The following is a 22,454-nucleotide window of genomic DNA, read 5'->3' as shown; positions in this document are numbered from 1 at the left end:
ATCCATCCACTGAAGACGAGAGCTGAGGGGAGTATAATCAAGCTGTGTGCAGTGAGGGGACTGAATGGTGATGTAGTCCCTGCCTAACTACAGCATCTCAATCATTTCTTTACTAAGGCAGCTGCCTCTGTAGACAGTGACTAATAAGGCAGCTCTCTAGGAACTGGGACACACACACACACACCTTTCACATGTACCTTGAATCCCAGAGAACGTTCTGTCAAAAATTCACATGCAACACACCACACGCACAACAGAGGGCAGCAACGACTAGCTCCAAGGTGGGCTCTAAAATAAAAATTCTGCTGCTTTTTTTGGTTTGAGTGGCAGACAGTCATTAGTCAGGGGGAAGTCTTCAAATCACTAGCTTTAAAAATAAAAAGATGACGGCTGCCTCCTGTCACAGATACATATGTTTATGTGCATATGCCTAAATCTCTCCCAACATAGACGTCTGGGCACGAACCGGGCAGACAGACAGGCAGACAGCAAAGGAGAGACAGACAGAGAGGCAGACGTGGTCACAAATCGGCCCTCTGACATAGCGTGAGCTCATCGTCCACCTGACTAACTGTTTTAGCAGGTTCTAAGCCTGGCGCTGCTTTTTTTTTTTTTTTTTTGTGTTTTTTTTTCCCTCTAGACGTCTACGTCTCCATGAATCCCCGAGACTTCAGCATTGAACAATATCTATTAATCAAAAAGAGACTGCTGGAGGTTTCTTAGATGTGATTATAATGGTATATGAGGGTGAATCAGCAGTCTGTAGTTGGAGTTTCTCATCGTGCCTTTTCCACTGCCTCCCATTACTCACTCACATTGCATCAGTGCGGTTAGAAAGCAAGTAGAGTGGAGGTTTGATTTCAAAGAGCCTTGGAGCCACCCAGTGCAACAGTGCACACACACACACACACACACACACACACACACACAAATAATTAGAGTGTTTGTACACTGTGAACAGACCAGTCACAGCTACATGTTCAAAGGCACATTGCTTATTACACTGGTGCTTTCGCAAGTTGAAAAGCCCTTAATTAACACTCACACCTAATGTAATTTAACCCTGGGGCTGGGTGATAACAGCAAAGATAACGGGTTCACGCTCCTCACTCGTGTGATCCCTTTATCTTGAGGAGCAAGTCCTACAGAGCAGACATCCAGACTGCGAAAGACAGACAGATGTTACTGTTAAGCACTGGTTAAAGTGCCCCTCTGTGTGTATATACGTATGTGTGTGTGTGTGTGTGTGTGTGTGTGTATACGAGGGGGGGGGGGGAGATATCGATCATATGGAGCGAAGCAAGAGTGTTTGCCCGTACCGCAAGTCAATAGAGCTTAGATTAGGCCGAGCGAGACAGCACTCCTAATGAAGATGATCAATACTAATGATATATTAATACTTTCTGTGCCTGCGCATCAGTCATGCTCTAATCCCACCTGCAGTAAAGGCTTAAACTTGGATGAAAAATGACCCATCTATTCTCCATCCATCAGAGAGAAGGCCATTAAACTCCTGGCTTTCTCCCTGCCCCCCCGCCGCCCCCTGAACACACACCCCACCACCCCACTCCATACTCACAGCTCTGTGGTGGGACCACACACTTGTGCACGTACACAAAGGGAAAGCACACGATGTTGATGTTGATGTTACGTCTCATCGCTGTCCAAAGAAAAACTTTACAGGAGAAGGGGAATAAACCCTGCTTAACTTTTAATGCAAGTCAATGTCAAAAGACTTTATACAGAGTAAATTTGGAGCATTTCTATTGGTTCATTCATCAGGACGTGTGAATAACAACTTATGTAAATAATGAAGTAAACTACAAACAGACAAAAATAAATATGGTTTTCTTTGGACAGTGATGACTTACAGGAGGATTCGTAGGAATACACACTCATGCTGCTACACAGCTACAGATTCAGTCACACCACAAGATGTTATTGCTGAAAACATACTGTGCAAAAGTCTTAGGCTCCTATGAGTATTATTATTATTATTATTATTATTATTATTATTAGAATTGGCCATGGTGCTTGCACACAGAGGAATTTGTTCTCCGCATTTAACCCAATCCGTGTAGTGAAACACACATTTACACACACACTGGTGAACACTAGGGGGCAGTGAGCACACATGCAGCGCCCGGGGAGCAGTTGGGGGTCAGGTGACTTGCTCAAGGCCACTTCAGTAAAACTAGGGATTGGATGATAACCTTAAATAATACTGGACTGCCATGAGGAGAGGTTTGGAAAGGGTTAAACCAACACACACACACACACACACACACACAATCACACTTACTGGAATAGTCTCATTAGTTTTTATTAAGGTTATTTGTTTATTGAGTAAAACTCTTATTTCTATTGAGATAAATAGCTTTTTAATCTTGTCCAGGTCCTAAAGGGTTAGTACAGTACTGTATTTTCCTTTTTAAAGTATTATAGTGTTTATTATGTCTATAGTTTATTGTTTGTTGAATATGAATAATTACAGATCTCCACACAATGTCATTAATTAAGTGTTAATTAAGATTGTAACCCACTGACGGAGTTAAATGCGTTTAACACACACTCGTTTTGTCTGTATCTGTTTTGAAAATGTATGCTTTCAAGGCTAACATCACCCTCTCTCTCTCAGATAACACGTTTCTCGAGCTGCTCCATCATATCAGCACACAATAACTCTCCAAACAGTTTCTACTTCTTAAGGAAAATAAATAAAACCCTAGGACAGGGTCATCTCCTCTGTGCCAGACTCCTAGTGCGCAGCTCTTTGTTTTCGATCGAGTTACGCTAGGCGGAGGACAGACAGCGGCCAGCGAGACCACAGCTATGCAAGAGCTGCGTGTCGGACAAGGGCCAGAGAGCCCACAGGGTCCAACCAAACTCAACCATTACTCCCCTATCCAAAATGAGGGAGAGAGAGAGAGAGAGGGAGAGGGAGAGAGAGGGGGGGGGGGGTTGGGGGGGGAGAAGCAGCAGTGAAGGGAAAATGGAGTCCAGAGCTACAGTCTCAAAAGGGCCCTCGAGGTCTGAGGACTCCACGCCACTGATGGGATGAGAAAGCATTTGTTAAAGAATAATTACAGGGATGTGGGCTGTTTCCCCACACTTCACCGTGATTTGCTGAGGGAAGTGGAAAAAAACACCCTCTCAGGGCTGGGGATTATGGATTGTCTTGACCACCGTGAATGAGAAATTTTGATTTTCATACGCGGTAAAAATGTTTTAAAACAACAAGACCTTGGCAGGATTGATTTCTGAAGAAGGGCAGAGGAGGTGGAGGGAGAGGGGACGTGAGGAATATAAAGCCGCTGGTTCATCAGGAGGACGCTGCCGAGCCATGGCTGGGAACACCCAGAGGGATCCGCAGATGGGGAGAGGAGTCCCGCAAGGAAAGTCTGGCCTCTATTAGCAGGGTTATTACTGAGGCAGACACACTGGACTTCTCTTTTAGTGATGACATGTGGCCTCTCGATTTAGTCTTAAAGTCCGGACACTTAAAACCGACTGTGTCTTACAAGAAAGCCTCGTTTAACTGATAGCAGCCTTACAGACATGGATTATGACTGAGGTTTCTTACAAAAATATACAGAGAAAGAACAGAAACACACACACACACACACACAGGGAAAACTTAGCAATAACACACAGATGAAGCTGCTCTCATGCATGCACGTGCTCTTATGGAAAGTCTTTCACAACTGACAAAGGACATAAATCCATGCAGTCTCTCTCTCTCTCACACACACACACACACACACATGCATACACACACTTACAGGCACAGACATGGTTTAGTGCATGACACAGGGATAGAGAGAAGCAGAAGAGACAGACCCTGGTCCGTGAATGCCATCAGTCCCAGATTTTTGATGCCACAGGGTCCTAAAAAACACAATTTGGTTTTCAGCTTAGGAGCGCAGTTTAGATTGACTTCAGAATGATTGTGTAGTATTGCACACTTTCTTCATGCACTGAGCCACGAGTCAACAAGTAAAGCATATCTCACACACACACACACATTCTTAGATAGACACCCAGATACATTTTCTTGCCTCACTCTGCCTCCACTGTGTTTCATATTTAAGGCCTGTGTTGGTGACATACATTTAATTTAATATAATAATAAAATATAGATACTACTACTACTACTACTACTACTACTACTACTACTAATAATAATAATAATAATAATAATAATATTAATAATAATAATATATATATATATATATATATTTTTTTTTACCAGAGATTCGGAGCTGCTGACATTTTAGTTTGAGAAACCTACACAGTGCCATATAGGGGCTCTTATAAACAGGCAGTGTACTTGTCTGCTCCACTGAGTAAGTTCAAACAGCGTGGCTCAACAGCTGTGCTGGAAGAACATTATTGATTGAAGTAAATCAATAAATGAACAACAGGCTTTTAATAAACCCACAGATTTTGGGGGAGATCCGTTAACCATCACCAGACACAGGCTTATACGAGTTCATAAAAGAAAACATTGATTAGTTACAAGCGTCATATGTTAGTGGCTGTAATGGAAAAGCCAGCAGGAAAATACTGCAGTGCAAAAAAAAAACAGCAACAGCAGCACAGGTAAATTACACACACACACACACACACACACACACATTTTGTCCCACCACAACAAAATACAGGTAAAGAATAAAATGTTTCTCATCCATGCAGTAATCTAAATTTATTGAACACACACACACACACACACACACACACACACACACACAATCACACTCACACACTTCCAGTCTCACCTCCAGATCCTCGCGGTGTGAGCGATCCCTGTCTTCAAAATCACGAGTCCTCCTGCGAGCCTCCTCAAAGGCTGCCTGAGCCAGGGCGTCCTCATGCTGCTCGTAAACACACACAGACACACACACACAGACACACAGAAGGCATATCTGGCTGAATGAAAGTTCATAAAAGAGATAGATATATATATAAAATCGATCTATACCGTGTTAAAAGTTTCCTCCGATCATACCTGTGCTCTTTCATCATCATATTCCAAACAGCCCATCCCATCCAGACGCTGCAGGTCAATCCAGCCTTTCCAGATCACACACACTCCGTTCAAGATCATGGGGGCCTTCAGGTACACCTGCACAGAGGGACACACACATAAATGCCCTGACGAACAATGAAGTGGTGTTTTCAGAAGCAGTGCTAACTGAATTACTTTAGAAAGTCAGAAATAAATGTGCAGTAACTTGAACAAGATGTGCATAAAAACATTCACACTCACTGTTCATCACTAATGCCAAAACCACCTACTCTGCAATCATCTCCGTGACAGAAAGCCCCTTGCCACGTCTGTACAATAGGCCATTTGAATTGTAAAACACATTGCAAGCCTCAACAAGGCAGAGGGCTTGTTGCTCCCACATGGGGGCCCACTGTACGCTGTGTATACATTCCACTGTTAGTTTTTAAATTTCCCCCAGAGCCATGCTCCGCTGTTCACTTCCTATGATGAGGATGTTTATTTATAGAGGATAGCGTAGTGGCGAGAAAGGCTACACCAACACACTCTTAGCAGAGACGAGTAAAGTCCGTCTGACTTTATTTATAGTGAGCAGGGGCAACGGGGACGACAGGCACATGATTACATCCGTGTGTGTGTGTGTGTGTGTGTGTGTGTGTGTGTGTGTGTTGGGGGGTGGAGGACTGTGTTGTGGAAGGGGACGAGACAAGGGGGTAAGGGGAGGTAGGTGCGAGGCGTGGAGTGTTCAAGAGTGAGGAGCAATATGGGGGTACTGGCTGTGAGCCACAGGACTATCACATCTCGGCTGCTGAGGAATCCAGCCTGAGACAAAAGCGTGCAGTCTAACAGTCTGTGGCTGCTGTTTATTTCTGTAGCGACACGGCGCGGGAGAGAAAAGCCCATGAACACACACATGGACAGATATCTGCAGTGGGCACTGTCACTTTTTAAAAAGGAGACACACAATGTCCAGAAATCAACTATTTATTTGTTTTTTTGATGAGAATAAATTATGATACTGAAGATTAACACACATCCCTCTAAAAGCTTCTGACCCCAAGCCCAGACACCCATCATATTTCTGACATAGCGCCCTCATAGGGGCTAAAAAACCCAGATAATTTTCCCCTTCCACATTTTAAATATTTATTTTAATAATAAAACAAACTAAGTTTAAATGAATGGAATTTATTTGTTGCACGGCTTTATCTTTAACTGTTTAATTTATTCCTAATTCATTAAATTCCTTGCAGCGTTAAAGATTTTGGCAGTGGTATTTTTTCTGTTTATCTCAAGTGCGACATGACCCTGCTCCACTGTGTTCTTCAATTAAGAAACTGTCTGTGTGTTAGAAACTGCTTTACACTCTCAGTATTCTCTGTTGCTATTACTGTATTTAGTATAGATTTCGGGTATATACTAACACACACACACACACACACACACACACACACACACAGAGAGAGAGAGCACATACACACTGCAACGTTAACCACTAAAATTAAACATGCACCAAAACACCCAGAACTGTCTACAAGCACAGTGATGCTAACACACATACACACACACACACACACACACAAATCACACTGCAGTGGTCACTCAATGGCCCCCACTGGGCAGTGCTGACAGTCCTCACAACCTGCCAGCCAACACATCGCGCCCTGACAGACACAACACAGGCTTTGTCTGCACCTACTGCACCGATTTAACTGCCTGAATGTGTGTGTGTGTGTGTGTGTGTGTGTGAGAAAGAGAGAGAGCTGTGAGGAAGAGGTCTGTCTACTTTCTGACGGAAACATAAACAAATAATTATTTAATTACAGTGCAATTCCAATGTCCCATTCATACGTTACACGTTCATTTAGCAAAACACGTTTCTGTAAAAGCCCAGTATTTACACGTATCGACTGCCCGTGTTGCTACAAGGTACTAAGGTTTGTACTACGGTGCTGGGCACAAGAGTTTAATAGGATCTTGTTTGAACAATGAGACATGGGTGAACTCAGAGGATCACAGTGGCTAGTGTCTCACCTTCTCCACGCCCAGAGACTGGACCTTTACTTTAATTAAAACTGCTCACTGCTCACAGGCCTCTCAGGATTCCTTATAAACAGCTCTTAACCCACTCAGACAAAGGGCATAGTGCTCTACACGCTTTAAAAGGAATCCTTCATTCATACTGCTCGCTGATATACACTGCTCTCTGCGCGTCAACCAGAGGAGGGTTCCCCTTCGAGGCTTGGTTCCTCTCAGTGTGTTGCCTTAGTGGTCTTCCCTTGGGGAATTCTTTAAGGTTCTGGAAAACACTGTTTATATAAAATACTATACTTTACTATATTATTATATACTGTATTATACTATAATACACAGAATGAAAAGATAGTACCTCCAGGAAATCTTAGAATTCACAGTGAGTAAACAAAAAGGACCCAGAATATATACTGCATGGTCAAAGTAGGCCACGATAACACTCTGTACTTCCATTACAAATAACGGTATACAGACGTTCTCAATAATACGATGTCCAGACTTAAAGGGGGTTATTCCCACATGAAAAAAAGCATTAAAGAGAATTAGTAGGATGTAATTTTATCTTTAATAAATGCTAATATATCTGTCGTTTATCAAATAAATGAATCTGTTTGTCACACTCTGTTTGTGGCTATCTTTAGCCCGGGCACAACACAAAGCAGTTTTTATATTTCATAAAAAACAGAACATATTTTCACATGCTGGAACTGAAAGCAGATCTTGTGCGTTTCTAACCAAAGCATCCTTGTTGTTTAAAGAGCTCATTTAAAGTGTAACCAACTCCCTGAGCTTCAGCTAACGCTACCTCTAGTTGTAGTTCAAAACTAGTGTTGTGTGCTGCTCTGTGGTCAGGAGCGGTGTGTCATCACACTTCAGTGCACAGACACGTCATTCAAGCGTATGGCACAATGGGGGCTGTATCTGAGGGGGGCACTGCAGTGGCGAAACTATCCACATATATATATATATATATATACACACACACACACACACACAGGGTGGGCCATTTAAATGGATACACCTTAATAAAATGGGAATGATTGGTGATATTAACTTCCTGTTTGTGGCACATTAGTATAGGGGGGGGGGGGGCTTTTCAAGATGGGTGGTGACCATGGTGGCCATTTTGAAGTCAGCCATTTTGGATCCAACTTTTGTTTGTTCAATGGGAAGAGGGTCATGTGACACATCAAACTTATTGGGAATTTCACAAGAAAAACAATGGTTTTAGTGCTTGGTTTTAACGTAACTTTAACGTAACATATTAATGGCCCACCCTGTGTGTATATATATATATATATATATATATATATATATTTTTTTTTTTTTTTTTTTAGAGAGAGTATTATTTTAAGAAAGTCTGGTGCCTTTATTTATTATGAAGATACACAGTCCGGCTTTAAATAAAAATGTTCTAGGTTGTAGTTACTCTAATATATACTACTTTTCTTTTCTAAAAGTATGAAGCCCATAAATTTTATTACAAAGACATTGTGGCTTTAGGGAAAAAAACAAAATATTATCTTCTAATGAAAGAGAAAGTGGGAAGGTCAATGTTTTTAAAATCTGATTTCAGCTACAGCCAGACCAACACTATTCAATTTGTAGCCTAATTTCACCCCTGATATGCACTTTTCCAGAATAGGTCTGGCCTTGGAGTGATCTCAGGCCTTTTATTTTCAGGCATGTTTGACTTTTACGACTCCAAATGACGTTTTTTATGACTGTAGCGTAGAATGGTAATTGTAACAACATAACTGGAGGAGTATTTCAGGTAACAGCCGATAAGAACGCTAGGATGATAAATAATGAAGTGGATCACAGAGCTGAAGGAGCTACTGCTAGTCGAAAACTGACAAACGTGCCTCTATAAATGTGTTGTGTAAGAATAAACACAACATTACTGACCTGAGAAACGGAGACTGTCGTTATTCAACCGGGAGAGCAAATGCCACAAGAACAAATACCTTTATTAATACCTATATATAATGGTTTGCTGTCAGGTGAAGACATGGGCTTCACTGTTGATTCAGACTTTGTTTTGTTACATCTGTGTGCACGGATTCTCTTGAGATTTGTGAGACGAAATGAGAGAAAGTGTGAGATGTGCCCTGTTTTTAAAAAATCAGAGAGCAAAGAAAAATACAGTGTTGTGTAGAACCAGCGTAAAAGCTGTTTACCTCTCTCTCTCTCTCTCTTTTACTCCCACTTTCTCTCTTTCTCCTCTTACTCACACACACACACTCTCTCTCTGACTCAGAATTATATCCCACTCTTACTATGTTTCTCTATATGTGCACCTCTCTATTTTCTCTCTTTCTATATTCTCTCTCCTCTCTGCTTGGCTGTGAATGCCCGTCTACTCATCTTCTCTCCACCGTTCCTCAGGCCTGGCTCTGTCACTCCTTCTTCACCTCGTTTTCTCTCAGTAAACACCCAGCACACACACACACACATATATCTCTCACATGTAAACCAACTCCAATATGCAAAGTAAGGCCAGGCAGTATGACAGGAGTTTCACTAAATATCAAAGAGACCAAGGCGACAACAGCCCAAGTGAAATCATATCCTCATTTCAGAGGGATGAGTCCCTCAAACATTTGGGACAGCGCTTCAAAAGACGCCAGGCACACACAGCCACACACATCCAGACACACACACACACGGAGCAGAGAGGAACCATACTGTATAATTAAAGAGGAAATTTATGACAAACTGCTGAAGAATTATAAAAACATGTGGCTCAAAACACAGCAGTAATGTAATATTTCCACAGACTGAAAGGAAAGTCAGCAGTGGTCCGGAGGAGCATGGCACAAAGAGCGATACATCTCCAATAAATGCTGAATGTGGACATTAGCGTACATATATTTTTTATCATTTTGGAATGGTTCTCTCCCGCCTTCGTCCAACTCAAACAGCTACTCCTCCCAACCGATACAGGCCATTTGGCCATTAATAACACATTTACAAAGTCTTCCTGGGTCCCGTCCAGAGAGAACATTCATAACTCCATCAGCCTTAAACACACAGTTTTCATTGGGGGCGCGCCAGCAACACAGACAAATGAGGACAGACGTCTCTCGGCCTTTCTTTCCCACTTACTAAACCTTACTGAGGAGGCTGGTAAGCTGTAGTCATGAAGGATAACTTTGATCACTCTCTACTCGTAGTCAAACACAATGCTCTGGGTTCTGGAGCTGTTTCTGCTGTGGTCTCTGTGTGTTTATTGTTGGTTGTTTTGATGTACAAACACAAATGAGGCATCGAATGGAACCATAGGAGTCTTCACCTTCATTGACACTTATCAGTGTGTTTCAGAGAGCCACGTGTGATGAAAAACTCCGTTATTACGTTATTAGAGATGATAATAAAAACAGAGGCCTGGATGATTTGTAAAATGAGCCTAAGTTGGCAGCTGGGGAAGTGTCGGTAGGTTCTGGGTAATGTAGTACCTGAGGAAGGGAACCTTACGCCGGTACAAGCCCTGACCTGCCTCGCATCGGTTTATGGTAACAATACAAAGCCTGTGGATGAGAAGAACAACAGAGGCAGAGGGGAGAGAGGAATGGAAGGGAAAAACAGAGGAAGAAAGGCACGCGGCATTCATTGTGCTTTTGGTAAACACGAATAAAGGCTGACTGAATTTAGAACGGGATTTTGTCGATGATGAAAGGGCAAAGCAGAAGAAAGGTTAGGGCTGATGGTCTTAGCCGAGCTGGAGGGGCTGTGGAAGCAGGCGACGGGGCTGGGTGGGGCAGCTTCAGGGATAAGACACAGTGGATCTTTGTGTGTTTGTGAAGCAGAAAGGTGGGTGGGGGTGGCGAGTAAACAGAGAGATTCAGTGCTGCCAGGCGTTTGATTCAGACAGCCAAAACAATCCTCTCCTCCACTCTCCGGCATACATCTGTTCAGCTATTCCAACAAGAACACCAAACAAGTAAAGATAATTCTGATGATAAACAGGGCCATAGAAATAACAGAGAGTTTACCTCAACAATAGGACACTACAGACAGCTCATCGGTTCTTTAAAAGGGACGTATTCTCCTGCTTTTCCCGGATTTCACGAAATGTTTGTGACGTGTTTTGGTCAAAACACCACAAGGATCAAACCCTACACTCAGCATTCACCCTCATGTCTAAAGAGACCTGTTTAGAATGGCAGCCTTCAGCACCTGTTCCTTTAAATGATAATGAGCCGCTCGCTGTTCACCCCGACCCCGAGCGCACAGCAGTGAGGAGCGAGGAGCAGAAGCTCTGGTTTTTAGCCGTTTTCACTCTGTTCTCTTTCTTCTCCGTTTTTACTCAGTGCTTAGTCTCTCATTGTCAGACTGAGTCTAGGCAGAGTCGCCTTTGGTCGCCTACTACTGCAGAAAAAAAAAAAGTGACTGACAAGCAAAAGGACACGGGTCAAGAATTCTGGCAGAGAGCCAATCAGAATGAAACTGGCAGAATCCTGACAGCGAGGCCAACTTAACTCACTGAAACTCACTGCTCTTATTCCTTTGGTGCATGTTTTGCTGCGTTTAACCTCGCCTTTGCGCTCTCACATAAACAAGGGTCTAGCGTTGTGATTGGACAGACTCAGAAAAAGGGGCGGGGCAATTCTAAAGTCTCTGCCCTTGACGTCAGAAGTGAAGCAGCATCAGAACGGCAAGTTTATCCAATGTTTTCTGACTTAGGCAACACAGTTAGAAACTTCAGAAAACAGACTGGGTGGTCTTGATTCACAGTGTGTGTGGCCCAACTTGGGCAAGCTCTACTCAAACACGAGCATCTGATGCATCTGACATTTGTAACAGGACTTACAGAACTACAGAAATGATAAAATATTAATATTGACGACCTGGTATTGGCATTATTTTATATCGACTGAAATTCAGAAATATATCATGATATAAATATCGGCCGTATCGTCCAGCCCTGTGTGAAACTAAACTAATCTGCACGTCAATGTCCCTCACACACTCTCTCTTTGTCTCTCTCTCTCGCGTTTTTACTCAGATTCTCATTTCCATTTAAATCTATAGTCCTTTACTAAAGGCTTTAAGTATATCTCTCTGTGGGTATGCGTGAGAAAGTAAGAGAGAGGCTGCTGAGTCATTTCTAGTCTCTCTCTCTCTCTCTCACACACAATAAATGAGCAGTTAGTGCAGTCTCAACATGTCTGGGGCTGATTTGAATGTCCTGCAGTGTTGAGAGATGAGGTGGATATGAAGACTTAATGAAGAATATAAAGTGTTTGAAACACACACTCTCTCTCTCTTTCTCTCTCACACACACACACTTGAATGTGTTTGGGGTGAGAATTCAAGCAGTGTGTGTATGAAGCTACTGCTGTGGAGCGAAAGACAACGGATCTCAGTGTTCTGCTCACAGGCGCCTGACAGTGATATTTACGAGGTGTTGCCTCTTTGACAGTCTGACTCTTCAGGTTCCCGGGTTAAGGACCAAGTATCTGCTTGTGGGACAATGATCATATCTGTTATTTTCGATGGACTGATCTCTGCCAAACCCAGTACCAATATATAAATGTTTATAAACCAAAGAATATGAGAGTAGTAAAGTAAAGGCTAATTTCTATCAAGGCATGTCCGGCTGCAAAAACACACAACATGAGGATAAACAGTGGTCGTTGCATGATTCCAAAACGCCAGGCTGTTTACCTTTACCTGTTTACTGTGGTGTATTCACACACAATAGGAAAGACAAACCTGGGCTCAGAAACAGAATACAAATCAATTCATTCACTTTCAGCTTCTACAGCACATTTCTAGACACTTACAGCTCTTTTCACTTTTTGAAACATTAGGGAGAGTCACCTCAAACAACGCCAATGTGCTGCATCCACTGGACAATCCAAACGAGTTTGTTCTTCAGCTGTTTGCTAGAGACGCAACAGGGACACGGAGACACACCAAACCAAGTGAGTGACCCAAGGTGAAGCTCAAAAACACGGCCCCCAGGCCCTGCAGCACTGGGTCAGTGACACTAACTGAACGTTAACCAAACAGAACCCAAGAGAAAACACCTAAACCAGGCTGCATTAATTTACGCAGCTGTACGTTGGTCTAAATCTTTGCTGTGTCTGTGTCAAAAGAGCTTTTATTTCCCACTACTTTGTGGCTAAAAGTGTATTTCAACATGTACATTCCTTGAAACAATGACTTGTTAATTATTTGGAGATGATAACTCCAAAACTTTAAATAAGCTGCATAGACCTTTAAAAACTACAAACCGAGAATTAACTAAATGTAAAATATTTTCCTGTTCCATTAACAGCATTAGCAAGAATAATAGTAGAATAATATACTGTAAATGCAGAGTCTCATTTTCATTCATTGTCTGTAACCTTTATCCAGTTCAGGGTCACGGTGGGTCCAGAGCCTACCTGGAATCATTGGGCGCAAGGTGGGAATACACCCTGGAGGGGGCGCCAGTCCTTCACAGGGCAACACACACACACACACATTCACTCACTCACTCACACCTACGGACACTTTTGAGTTGCTAATCCCCCTACCAAGGTGTGTTTTTGGACTGTGGGAAGAAGACACAGCACCCGGAGGAAATCCACGCAGACACAGGGAGAACACACTAACTCGTCGCAGACAGTCACTCGGAGGAAAGCCACGCAGACACAGGGAGAACACACCACACTCCTCACAGACAGTCACCCGGAGGAGACCCACGCAGACACAGGGAGAACACACCACACTCCTCACAGACAGTCACCCGGAGGAAACCCACACAGACACAGAGAGAACACACCACACTCCTCACAGACAGTCACCCAGAGGAAACCCACGCAGACACAGGGAGAACACACCACACTCCTCACAGACAGTCCCCTGGAGGAAACCCACACAGACACAGGGAGAACACACCACACTCCTCACAGACAGTCACCCAGAGGAAACCCACGCAGACACAGAGAGAACACACCACACTCCTCACAGACAGTCACCCAGAGGAAACCCACACAGACACAGAGAGAACACACCACACTCCTCACAGACAGTCACCCGGAGGAAACCCACACAGACACAGGGAGAACACACCACACTCCTCACAGACAGTCACCCGGAGGAAACCCACGCAGACACAGAGAGAACACACCACACTCCTCACAGACAGTCACCTGGAGGAAACCCACACAGACACAGAGAGAACACACCACACTCCTCACAGACAGTCACCCGGAGGAAACCCACGCAGACACAGAGAGAACACACCACACTCCTCACAGACAGTCACCTGGAGGAAACCCACGCAGACACAGAGAGAACACACCACACTCCTCACAGACAGTCACCCGAAGCAGGACTCAAACCCATAACCTCCAGGTCCCTAGAGCTGTGTGACTGTGACATCTACCCGCCCTGTGACGGCCACCGTGCCGCCCGAGTCTCATTTTCTCTTTCAAAATTTAAATAAGATACTAGTGATACTAGTGATGATAAAGCCATACACTCCCCAAGCAGAACATGGCTCTAAACAAACCGAAGCCAAACACCATATCCATATTCACAAAGTGTGTACAGCTGTTTACAAGTCTCACACAGCTGCTTTCATAAATGTAACTCTGTGACATCCCTGTCAAACTTTGAGTGTCCTGGACTTCCTCTCTATTAAGGTTTCTTGAAAAATGACCGTCAGTTTTGCAGCTAATTTGTTTTAATGACTTATTTTAATGATCATATTTTAAAGAGAAATAACATTTATTTACAGGAATTACACTGAGGCCTACAACTGTTTTTTCACATCTTTAAAGATACAACTTAACAAAAATATCCATCATATCCATGGACAGGCTCTGACACTGCATCACAGTCCGTTGAATAGAAGGGTGACATTAGAGAAACTTAGAAAGCACATTATACGGAAATTAAATAAATAAATAAATTCATAAATTATATATATATTTTAAAATACACAAAGCATAAAAGGAAGCAGGAAGCACAGGGCTGAGGCCTGCCACCTAGAGGGTGACTGACATCCTGTTTCCCACCATGCATTTCTCAAATGAGCTGGGAGGGACACACATCGGGGGCAGATGGAGTTGCCAGCAGCCATGTGGAAGTGATCAGAGGAACCAATTAGAGGCAGAGCAGTGAGAGATACACACAACACCTCCTCAATCTAGCGTGTGTGTGTGTGTGTGTGTGTGAGTAGATGCACGTGTGAAGCCCAGACAACATCCTGCATACACAGTTAGCCAGCAGCCAGTCGTGCCAGCCTCATGACTTGGGAGGGAAGAGGTATTTTTATTAACGTAAACAAATAATCAAGAATAAATCTGAAAATGAAAACAGGGGCTGAAAGGCGGCGTCAGATGTGGAGTGGGCTGAGTTTGTTTTTCTGTTAGATACATGGGCAGGCCCCACGTTCTTGCATTTTTTCAAGAGCTATTTCGAGCCCGACGAGCACAGGGGTTTCATTTACGAGCGGGCCAAACCCGAGAAACTTCCCAGGGTGCTCTGGGGCGAGGGAGGTCTTGGGCGCTCACGCAGACGGATCTGCTACAATCCCACGCTTCACAAATACAGGCCTGCCCTGCCCCCACACACACACAAACTCCCATATTCCTCTTACTCTAGGGTGAGGACGTAGAGTCATGCAAGTTTATAAAATAAGAGCCTTAAACCTAAACTTCAAACAGCTGTTACAAAAAACAAAAAGGTTTTCACAAAGTTAGCGTCGTTTTGACACCAATGGCTTTTTATGTGAACTCTGTTAGTTCTGTTGTTCCTACAAAGTTTGGGCTAAAAAAAATATTAAAACAATGACACACACACACACACACTCGCTTACTCTCCTCTGAAATGGCTTCCACATCTGTAAGGACAGCCAGGCTTTTTTAAGTGCTGCTACATGCAGAGGGGAGCGTAAAAAACGGCTTAACCACAGACTTCCTCTTCAGAGCCAAACGACAGCTCCCACATCCCCCACACCCCATTGAGTGACACTCAATCAAGCACACACACACACACTCACACACACATGGACATACACACTCATGCATTCTTAGGTTCACAAAAAGTCTGCAGGACCACAAGCGAGCACCCAGTCTACACAGAGTTACGCTGGAAACTCAAGATTTCAACTGCCTCCGCTCAAGCCGAACAAACGAACCCAATAACCCGAACATGTAATTTAAATCTCGTTATATCTGTGTCACGGAACGTACAGACGCAACCCACACACTCACGGGCGCAGGGCTACTGACTCAGGCTGCCCATTGTCCGTGCATCTGTACAGGAAATGAGATGAAACCAGCAGAACGTTACTTGCACAGCAGCCAACAGAGGCCGCCAAGCACCTCCACGAAGAGCACCGGGAAAATGCAGCAAGAGCCTGGTGCGGTTGTGTGATTCAGAGAGAGAAACAAGAGACAGATAAAAGAGAAAGAGCACCCAAACAGCTCTACGGGGAACGTCTGAGGATGGGCTTTGTTTCTTGAAAGACAAAAAAGCCTCGACTCAGATGCACTAATTGGAAGGAAGTCTGTAACAGCTACAAAGACACAGCTTTCGAGTGGGTGGTCACAAACTAACGCTCGGGTCTGAAGACATAAGTTCGGAAAACTAGGGAATAGCAGCACAGCTCTGACATGGACACACACACTTGTATTTGTGAATTGGAAGGACATTACAGAGACTTCAAATTAACTTTTCCGTAAGGAAATTGAGGCTTAGACCTAGTCTTTACACAAATTAAATATGTCTCCACCTTCAGCTAAATATAAGTCTTCACCTTGAAATGTAACAATTGCGTGAACAGGTTTTGGTTCCCACAATGTGATATATTCAAGTTACACACACACACACACACACAGAGCTTCTCTCTATGGCCCCTCTCTAACTTCACTTCCCCATTCTTCAGAGTTACACAATTGACACAGCAGACACAGCGTGGCTCAAAATGCTGAGGAATTGCTCAGAGAAAGAGGGGAGGATGCTAATTGATGACGACGATAAAAAACAAGGGGAATACCAGGCCCTTTGTATGTAGAGAGTGTAAAACAACCCATCGAAGTCTAAAGCACTGCTGTAATAACAGTGAGATGGTTGTCCTCTGTGTAAATTGAAACTACATGCGCAAGGAATTCCAAATCAGGATTGAAATAACTAGGCTTCTGATTCCAAACACAAGAGGCCTCAATGGAAAATTCACAATTAGCTTTTTCTGTTGGCAGAATTTTCCAGAGTGTGATTAACGCAGACAGACTTGTGTAACGTGGCTTTAACATAGACATAAGATGGAAATGCTGCAAATATAATGTTCATACAGAGGGTGATTTCAAGACTCTCGATTCATACACACCAAAAACGAAAGTAAATCTGGCTCTGAAATGAACACATGAATCCTCAAGATCCTGCTGGTGTGGGTTCATCCCAGTTTTCTTACTTTAACTAAATCACACAACACTATTTGAGCGCTCACACTAATCCCTGGAGGAGAATCTTTATCCCGCTGATCATAAATGAGGGCGCAGGTGAGTTTAAACTGAACTGATTCATTATTTGATTCAGCAGGTGGGTAGGTTTATCCTTTAGAGAAGATTAGCGATTGATTCCTGGCTTGACCAAGAGCCTAAGGCAATTTCAGTGCATTTCCACCAACATAAATTGGTTCACACACCAGAAAAGTTTGTTCCCAGATGAAAGCATAGAACAGGAGGTTTTTCAGCCTGAACTTTTATTGTGTCCGTGCATGTGTGGCTCTAAAAAGCTCCTGAAAGAGTAGAGAGCCTTAAATAAAGTGATATGATGCAGTGGTTTCCTCCGGGTGACTGTCTGTGAGGAGTGTGGTGTGTTCTCCCTGTGTCTGCGTGGGTTTCCTCCGGGTGACTGTCTGTGAGGAGTGTGGTGTGTTCTCCCTGTGTCTGCGTGGGTTTCCTCCGGGTGACTCTGTGAGGAGTGTGGTGTATTCTCTCTGTGTCTGTGTGGGTTTCCTCCGGGTGACTGTCTGTGAGGAGTGTGGTGTGTTCTCTCTGTGTCTGCGTGGGTTTCCTCCGGGTGACTGTCTGTGAGGAGTGTGGTGTGTTTTCCCTGTGTCTGTGTGGGTTTCCTCCAGGTGACTGTCTGTGAGGAGTGTGGTGTGTTCTCTCTGTGTCTGCGTGGGTTTCCTCCGGGTGACTGTCTGTGAGGAGTGTGGTGTGTTCTCTCTGTGTCTGCGTGGATTTCCTCCGGGTGACTGTCTGTGAAGAGTGTGGTGTGTTCTCTCTGTGTCTGCGTGGATTTCCTCCGGGTGACTGTCTGTGAGGAGTGTGGTGTGTTCTCTCTGTGTCTGCGTGGATTTCCTCCGGGTGACTGTCTGTGAGGAGTGTGGTGTGTTCTCTCTGTGTCTGCGTGGATTTCCTCCGGGTGACTGTCTGTGAGGAGTGTGGTGTGTTCTCCCAGTGTCTTTGTATGATATTTGTATATGATATTTGTAAGGTATCTTACTATGAGGTGAACCCACAGTAAACAGAAGACAAACCATGACTGTCCTTACTCTATAGGTTTTTCCCTGGCTCTGCCACTGAATTCACTGTGTACTCCCCCTGCATCGCCCCACTAATGACATATCCTGGGTTCCCTTGAAAGGTGCTGGAAATGCAGGTCGGTTTGCTGAGAGAGAACCAAGGTTCCAAGAAACCTGAACGGAACCGGTTCAAGAACCGGAATTCATTTGGGATAACGGGATACAAGAGGTCTTGGGCAAGACTCCTGACACTCCATTTGTGAAGAGCATCTGCCACAAAACATGAGTGTAAACGATTCCTCAAACTAGATTTCTTATTAAATGACTTACAAAGCTATGAGCGAGAAGTGATTCATATAAAATGACACCATGAATTTGTTCTAAGTTTTTAAAAACTGAAACGTTAACCCACAGCGTGTCAGTGTAATCTACCCCAGTTCACTGGAAAAGAAATAAGCGGCTCTGAGTAGATTCCAGTCGACTGGAGCTGAGCAGATGTGAGCTAGGTTGAGAAAATTTGAGCTCGACTCAAACGGACTGTAGGAGATTATGCCCAGCGCCTGTTGCTGTAGTAACCTCATGGTGGGCGGCTGGCAGGCTGCCCTTCCTCCGGTCGCGTGCCAGTCTCTCGTCAGCAGATCTGAAGTGCGCAAGGAGAAAGAAAAACACTGCCTGAGACTCTGAAGCCTGGAGAGTAGGAGGCCAGTATTGCGGGGGGTGGAGAGGGACAGGACACACACTCACACAGTCACACATACGTACTCTGACAGAGGGGCATTGTGTCCACACACCTCGTGAGTGGGGCTTTTTGTCAGCAAAGTCAATGAGTGAGAGATGCTGTGTGTGTGCATGGCTGATCTAACACAAGTACTAATTATGCTGCAGTTGCTGATCACAGACTTATTCACACAGCAGCAAAAGGTCTCTTGCAATGTGTGTGTCTGCGTTACTCAGACATGTCTATGGGTGTGAGTCAGGGCTCCCAGGGACTTTTCTGGATTTTCCCTCTCCACAAAAAGGGAGAAGGAGAGAGTGTGAGATAGAAAGAGACAGAAGGTGAAAGTGGCCCTGTGCTGCTCCAGATCTTGATTCAATTCTCTGAACCGCTTCTCCACTCAGTGGCACCACAAAGCCAACGGCTCGCCAACGCTCTGCCAACATCTAACGCCTGAACACATCCAAAAAAGACCTTAATAAAACAAGCCAAATAAAGTTTAATATGCACACAGATGTGGACACACCAACGGCAACTCACAACTAAACCAGTTTCAGCCAAACTAAAACCAGCGCCATTTCCCTCACCCTGAATGAGTTAATGTGTGTATCCTGCACATCCACAAACCTCTGTTAGTGACACAGTTCATCACGCACTAATCACATCTGTAAAAAACAAATGCTCACCACGTTTTGACAACAAACAAGTATCGTTTTAAAGTGAGAGTGAAACTCACACCGAAATTAAAGGGAAACCCATCTGTTGAGATTATTTTTAAATCACGCACATGTATTATACCATTTAAATATGATGTAGAGACCATAAAGAAATGCTTTGTTTATTATAAAACAAACCCCTCACATCCCCATCTCCGCACTGTGATGCAGAGTGGACTCGACAGCGGAGTCGTTTTTGACACATCATGTATGGCACTTGTAATGTTTCCACTATAAAGGTGATTACTCACATTTTTTTGTAGTTGCAGTTTTGAAGGAATTGCATTGTTTACAATAAATTTCAGTTGAGTTTAGAAGCAAAAGATGTGTGTGTTGCGTGGGGGGCGCCCCAATATCCTTCTCTACAAAATGGGGGCAGTACAGAAAGTATCTGAGAAACACATCTGAGTTAAAAATATATATATATTTAAGTCACTGGTGTTCGCTTCATCATGGGAGAAATAAAATGGCAGCCTCATTTTTATTATTTATCAAGTATTTTGCTGGGTTTATTCGACGTATTTTAGTACCTTCACAGATGTGGATCACCACTGAGGCTTCTGTCTTAAAAACCAGTGTTCACTTTTTCCATTTAAAGTCAGACTGACCAATCACTGCCCAGTGGTTGTGACTGTAGCCCGAGCAGAGCTCACCTCCCTTCTGGCAGAACACAACAGCTCCTACAGTGTGTCTGTAGCTCAGGGGGTTGTCACTGCGGCTCAAAGAATGCATGATTATCTTTATCTTATGTTCCTCTTCTTCCAGTGTGTTCAGTTGAGTTGTTCATTGTGTTTTCTTTTTCTTATTTTTATCTGAAACTAATGGCCCTTGCACAGATTGCTGTAACAGAGTAGATCATATTTTTACACAAAAAGAAGGCACACCGCCAAAGAAATATAAGCTTATGTTTACAAAAAAATCTCTCTAACTGAAGATGACCGACCATCTAAACAGAAGCTGAAACCTGGGCTGTATGTGTCTCTACTGCTTTTACAAACACCCAGGCAGAACTATGAAGCCATGTATATTACATATAGACTCTAAGGAATGAGATTTACAGCATTGCCGCTGCTTTTTTAGCTGTAGGCAGGTTTTAATGTATTAATAGCGACAAATATGCTGTTCAAGTGCCTATTAGTTGCTATTTACTGTACTATTATATCTACACTACTCTACTCACACCATTTTGAGACGTCACAGAATGTGTAATCTACTGAGGATCTACTGCTAAGTAAAAACAGAGTTTATGCTGCAGACAATGTTCCCCACTTCTCTATTGGCACTTTTCCACTGCATGGAACCCACACGACTCCACACGACTCCACAGCACAAACCTATTCCTGGTCCCTGGAACCGGTTACGTTTTCAGTCCCAGCTCACTCTGGGTTCCAGCCGTGCTGAGTAGGTACTAAATGGTGATGTGAAAACCCCGGAGAGCTCTGATTGGCCAAAGTCATGTCAATCACCACGAAATGCAGAGCTCATTCAAACTCAGCACAATCCGCCACTTGTTAAAGCTCTTAAGTTACTGCAGCTTTTACATTTATTTCCATCAGATGTAACTTTACCTTGAGGTGTTTTGAAGAGATGTATTTCGTCTCCTTGGGCTGATGACAGACGAAAACTTCCAGTGAAAGCCGAACGTAAAAATGATCTGAAGAATCGTGCAGAATCGTGTTCAGTCCAAAAAACAAAACGCAAACACACGATGAGTCTCCGTTTTACGGTGGGCAAGCTATAAGCGTGCCGAGCCGAGACGTGTAGAGCCGGACCCATGCGGTAGAAAAGTACCTTATGTTACAAAGTACAAGAAAGTAGGGCTCGATGTCAAATTACAAACCCGACGATGGCCTGAAGCAAGCTTTGACATATTGTTCTGTTATAAAAAAATACAGAAATAAATGACACCCTCCTCACACGAGCAGCCCAGCAATTCTAATTGGAAAAGGAGCAATTACATCACAATTACATTTTTAATCAGGTAATTAAAATCATTAAATTACCCAGGAAGGCCATGGCTGTAAACCAGGGCTCAGCTGCCATCAAATTAATGTTAAATCTTTGTTTTAACAGTTACAAATGAGCTATTTAATCACTGATTAGTTATTATTCACCCGACTGTTTAATCTACTCTACACCAGCAGCGGTTTCTGATGGCACAGTCTGCTGGGTTGAGACAACACAGTAAGTAACAACACTGCTAACAAAAGGCTTCACACTGAAGGTCTTACTGATTTTCTAAAAAAAAATGAATAAGGTACATCACATGTTTAAGACAAAAATGCCCTGCAGTTCTAAAGTAGAGTAGAGTTGGCTGATCTCAAATTACGAACCTGTCATTGCAAGCTTTTCACTCAGGAGCTCTGACACAGCACAAATAAAACAATCCATATAACAATCCAATCCTGCTAGCGAGGTTTTCTCTGAAGTGCTTGTGCACAGCCTCATGGTTAAAACACCTTTAGTGAAGGGAGGGACTGCCAAGATTAAAACACTTTAAATACAATA

The 22,454-nt window shown here is 43.5% G+C and overlaps 1 protein-coding gene across 4 annotated transcripts in view; it reads right to left on the bottom strand.

Annotated features, from left to right (window-relative positions):
• The window catches only part of cbfb (core-binding factor subunit beta), a 65,476-nt gene that overhangs the window by 20,520 nt on the left and 22,502 nt on the right, over positions 1–22,454 (bottom strand). For 3 of the 4 annotated variants that reach the window (XR_010804541.1, XM_066685521.1, XM_066685523.1), the window contains 2 exons: positions 5,009–5,125; positions 4,779–4,874 (listed from right to left, as the gene is read on the bottom strand). Coding sequence is in view for 3 of the 4 variants with exons in the window: in XM_066685521.1 (XP_066541618.1) it covers positions 4,779–4,874; positions 5,009–5,125 (213 nt within the window). In the remaining variant the exon portion in view is untranslated. Of the gene's footprint in view, positions 1–3,840; positions 3,889–4,778; positions 4,875–5,008; positions 5,126–22,454 lie in introns of all 4 variants that reach the window. The other variant, XM_066685522.1, reaches the window with a different exon arrangement.

Source organism: Hoplias malabaricus, chromosome 11 (assembly GCF_029633855.1).
Source record: "Hoplias malabaricus isolate fHopMal1 chromosome 11, fHopMal1.hap1, whole genome shotgun sequence".
NCBI classification, from domain to species: domain Eukaryota; kingdom Metazoa; phylum Chordata; class Actinopteri; order Characiformes; family Erythrinidae; genus Hoplias; species Hoplias malabaricus.
Note: the sequence above shows the minus strand (reverse complement) of the source record. Positions and strands in the feature narration are given on the sequence as shown.